Source organism: Berghia stephanieae, chromosome 14 (genome assembly GCF_034508935.2).
Source record: "Berghia stephanieae isolate SIO BIC M18660-M18661 chromosome 14, UCSD_Bste_1.3, whole genome shotgun sequence".
Classification (NCBI taxonomy): domain Eukaryota; kingdom Metazoa; phylum Mollusca; class Gastropoda; order Nudibranchia; family Aeolidiidae; genus Berghia; species Berghia stephanieae.
This window is the reverse complement of record NC_088373.1, coordinates 10,430,433-10,435,432: the sequence shown is the minus strand read 5'-3', so window position 1 is coordinate 10,435,432 and position 5,000 is coordinate 10,430,433. Positions and strand designations below refer to the sequence as shown.

General features: G+C 39.2%; 1 protein-coding gene across 1 annotated transcript in view; it reads right to left on the bottom strand.

The window, feature by feature from the left end:
• LOC144960088 (uncharacterized) overlaps positions 1-5,000 on the bottom strand; it is an 88,129-nt gene that overhangs the window by 6,791 nt on the left and 76,338 nt on the right. Inside the window, exons 11-14 of the mRNA XM_078893038.1 lie at positions 4,649-4,774; positions 4,026-4,138; positions 2,667-3,233; positions 1-82 (exon numbers count right to left, since the gene is read on the bottom strand). The exon at positions 1-82 is cut by the window's left edge and continues 114 nt beyond it. Of these exons, the coding sequence (XP_078749164.1) occupies positions 1-82; positions 2,667-3,233; positions 4,026-4,138; positions 4,649-4,774 (888 nt within the window). The remainder of the gene's footprint in view (positions 83-2,666; positions 3,234-4,025; positions 4,139-4,648; positions 4,775-5,000) is intronic.

Here is a 5,000-nt window from a genome sequence, read left to right as displayed (position 1 = left end):
AAATGACGTCAATGGACCGGTTGTAGTCCGCGTGGTCCGCTGGTAAATTGGTCGGGGCCAGGGTGCCAGTAGAGATTAGGCGCTGAGGATAGGAATGGGAGGATCAAGTATTGAGAGAAAACATTATCTACCAGTAGTAGTATCGAATGGCTACACGTCTATTTTGAATCTTTTAATCCATTCTTCAAATTCTTTTCCTGCCTTATAGGCTGTCTCGTAGCCTCCTGATAGGCTTGTCACTGGGCAGTGGATGACGATGTGGTCCATTGTCTCAGGGCCTCCTTGGCAATGACGGCATGCATCTGATTCTCTCAGATTCCATCTATGCATGTTAGCTGCGGTTCTGCCATGTCCTGTCAAAATGCGGTTGGAGGTGACCCAGCATTTTCGGCTATTGCAGAGAAAGCCAGGTGTTCTTTCTGTTGGGTCGGGTATGATGTCGCCTCCCCTGGGGCTGTCTTGGTTCCACATCGACATCCATTCCTCTTTCACGTTGAAATGTTGTCTACCAGTGGCGTGGCGTGCTTACAGTATAAGGTGGTGCCATAATCTAAATAAAATGACTTAACCATCTCCTTACCAACTATAGGAAAATCGTCACATTCGTTACGATACAACCAATATTTTTCTTTTTCAAATTTCTCTTGTACACATCATACATTTAAAGAATATGAATAGTGTGTTGTATAGCATATTTTGCTAAAGAAATAATGTATCGAAAGAACTTACTGCTACTGTGTTTAAGTGATAAAAAAATATATTATTGTGTGAGTTGGGTGTGAAGTTTTGGGGAAAATCCTGAAAATGGCTGGTAAGGGGAGAGTTAAATCATTCTATATTTGTAAATACTAAAGAAAGAAAAAAAAAGTAAAGAAAAGACTTACTTAAAGATGTAAGAGGCGGTATTTACTATTTCTCAATTTTTTTTTGTTTTTTTTTTTTAAATGCTGTAATCCATTTTTAAAAGATGGACATGGTGCCAGGCACCAAATCAACCAATATAGCCACGCCCCTGATTATCTACCAAATTCAGTTCCTTGATTGGTGAGAAAATAACCCCCTCCCCCCCCCCCCCCACACACACACACAAAGCTACTATATTCACACGGGGACTGGTATTTTAGTGTTGTGACTTGTTTTTCTGAATGTTGTGCTTTTGTGAGTTTTATTCAGTCGCAGATATCATTAAGCCCTCAAAAAATAGTGTGTACATGTGTCTGTCCTCTCAATAGTTTCCACTGCGTGACATCGAAATCTGAACTAGGATTACATAACTCATAAGACATAATACTTCTATATCATACTACTACTAACTACTACGTACTATATACTATATACTACTACTTATACTACTACTTACTAATAATACTACTACTACTATACTACTACTACTACTTATACTACCTAATACTACTACTACTACTACATACTACTACTCTACTACTACTACTACTATACTATACTACTACTATACTACTACTACTACTACTACTACAAACTACTACTACATACTACTATACTACTACTATACTACTACTACTACTACTACTACTACTACTACTACTACTACTACTACTACTACTACTACTACTACTACTACTTACTATACTACTACTACTACTACTTACTTACTACTACTATACTACTACTACTATACTACTACTACTACTACTACTACTACTACTACTATACACTACTACTACTACTACTACTACTACTACTACTACTACTACTACTACTATACTACTACTACTACTTACTACTACTACTACTACTACTACTACTACTACTACTACTACTACTACTACTACTACTACTATACTACTACTACTACTACTACTTACTACTACTACTATACTACTACTACTACTACTACTACTTACTACTACTACTACTACACTACTACTACTACTACAACTACTATTTACTACTATATACTACTACAAACTACTACTACTACTACTACTACTACTACTACTTACTACTACTACTACACTACTACTACTACTACTACTACTACTACTACTACTACTACTACTACTACTACTACTACTACTACTACTACTACTACTACTACTACCACTACTACTACTACTACTACTACTACTAACTACTACTACTACTACTACTACTATACTACTACTACTACTATACTACTACTACTACTACCTACTACTACTACTACTACTACTACTACTACTACTACTCTACTCTACTACACTACTACTACTACTACTACCTACTACTACTACTACTACTTACTACTACTACTACTACTACTACTACTACTACTACTACTACTACTACTACTACTACTACTACATACTATACTACTACTACTACTACTACTATACTACTACTACTACTAAAACTACTAACTATACTACTACTACTACTTACTACTACTACTACTACTACTACTACTACTACTACTACTACTAACTACTACTACTATACTACTACTACTACTACTACTACTACTACTACTACTACTACTACTACTACTACTCTACACTACTACTACTACTACTACTACTCTACTCCACTACTACACTACTACTACTACTACTACTACTACTACTACTACTACTACTACTACTACTACTACTACTACTACTACTACTACTACTACTACTACTACTACTACTACTACTACATATCCTTACCTGAACACCATCATTGTCATGAGCTCCCACGTGCCGCCGTGTTCTCTCAGACAATCTCCGAAATCTTCTCTTATGTCTAACATTAAATCGATGAGCTCCTCTTCTTCTCCTCCCCCCTCTTCTTCTTGAATCTCTATGTCGACTCGACGATGAAGAAGACGGCACGTACCTGTATGGGTAACCAGAATACAAATTGTCGTCATTATTAAAATATGGCCCGTACGGGTTTCCGTAGTTTCCAGTATTGTCTCCGTATGGATACCCGTAATCATCAACTACGTTATTTTGCCGATAATAATTCGACGACGATGAGGGTTTTAATCGCGAAGACGTGTCACCATAATTTGCGTTGCTATTTACTCTAGAGGGAGATAATTTGGATGATTCTCGATTATTATTTGAATATCTTGAGTTATATCCCTTGCTTTCTTGCGCTCTCGTTCTCTGAGGTGCTGGCGGACCCTTCTTGGAGCTGCTTCTGTGCGTATTGGCGTAAGTGGGGTTTCCGTAGTATTCCCTTTCTAACGCTTCTTCTTGTTCTGGAGCTTGCGTCTCGTCTGGGTTCCTCTGTGGATGAAGGATAAATTTGCATTAGTGCTCGTTTTATGAAACTGAGTGGAATAAATGGAAATGTGTCATGCTTAGAGTTTTGTGATTTTGATGCTAAAAATAGAATTTCGAACTTCAGGTACACAACCTAAATCAAAACAGATGCCTTTAAAAAAGTTGATCTTTTATATTGCCCAATATCCATTAAACGTGCTCAAAGTGCTTTACAAGGGGTCCCTGACCAACAGCAACATGTACATGTATAACAAGACATGACGCCTGTTGGGCGATATTGCAATTTTTCCGACAGAGACAACGCTGTTTACGCCCAGTTACTCATTTTACACCTGAGTACGGTGAAAGGATGTGAGTAACGAGTCTTTTCCAAGGACTCAACTGTGCGCCGAGCGAGGCTGTGATTGACATAGAGACGAATTTTTCGAGCCATCAACTTCCAAAATCGGGTCCGGTTATAAGTCAGTAGGTCCGCGCAAATGAATCTGGCCAGATGGCGGCAGCCTCTTATGGTTCACACTACTATGTTATGACGATCGACCCAATCAGCATTCGTGCACCGTCGCGAACCCGCCGGGTAACATCGTCACAACACACCTTTCGACTAGATGCTCTGCCGTCTCGGGTTCTTGTCCACAGATGGCAATTTCCAAGGTCAAATGACCGATCCTTGTGCCCTAGAATCATTTGAGTCAACGGGTTGTAGAATTTGTCTTTAATTTAAAAGCTGTTTGCAAGTCGCTCGTATGTCAATTTCGCAAGTCCCGATTTTGAAAAATCAACAACAGTTTTTACCCAAGACGCGTCCGTGCTGTAGTCGTCGAGAATCTCGGGGTGTTTCATGACGTAATCATACGCCTGGGCGGAAGTGTTCACCCATTGACTGTGCTCTACTTCTTTGCGGGACTCTGGTAGATAATCAAAGAAAAATAGAACTTATGCACTTATAAAAAAAAAACCCCAAAAAACAAATAAACTTGAGCTTTTTATATAGCGCAATATCCACTTAACGTGCTCAAAGCGCTTTACAAGGGGTCCCTGGCCAACGGCAACACGCAACATGTAGAACGATACATGACGCCTGTTAGGCAATATCAACATTTTTCGGACAGAGACAACGCTGTTATTGGCCAGGTACTCATTTTACACCCGAGTACGATGAGAGTATGTGAGTAAAGAGCCTTTTCCAAGGACTCAACAATGCACCGAGCGAGGCTCGAACCCAGGACCTTCCGATCCGAAAATGAGTGTCATACCACACGACCCCCTAGCCGTACCACATTGGCCTCTTTCCGTCAAATTTAACAGACCTAGCTACACCACAGAATGTCAAAAGAACCCATTCGGACAAATATCTTTTTTTTAAAAATGTGAGTCAAATTTCAGTTCGCGACATTAAGGAAACAAATAAAACAAACCTGAGTTATAGATAGCAATTCCTTCCTTTGGTAAATTCCTCCCCACTGCAAGTAGACGTGATATCTCGTGGGATTTGAACCTCAGGCCACATAAGTCCGATTTACTTTTGTCTGTGTGACTTGTACCTGTGTTGGCAAAAGATAGGAACAAGAACAGTTACAGCTTATTTCAAATATCAGTTGGTTACTAAATAAATAAAATTGAGCTTCTTTATCGCGCAATATCCACTAAACGTGCTCAAAGCGCTTTATAAGGGGTCCCTGGTCAACAGTAAAACTTAACATTTTGGACGGGACATGACGCCTGTTAGGCAATTTTACACGTTTTTCGGACAAAGACAACGCTATTAAC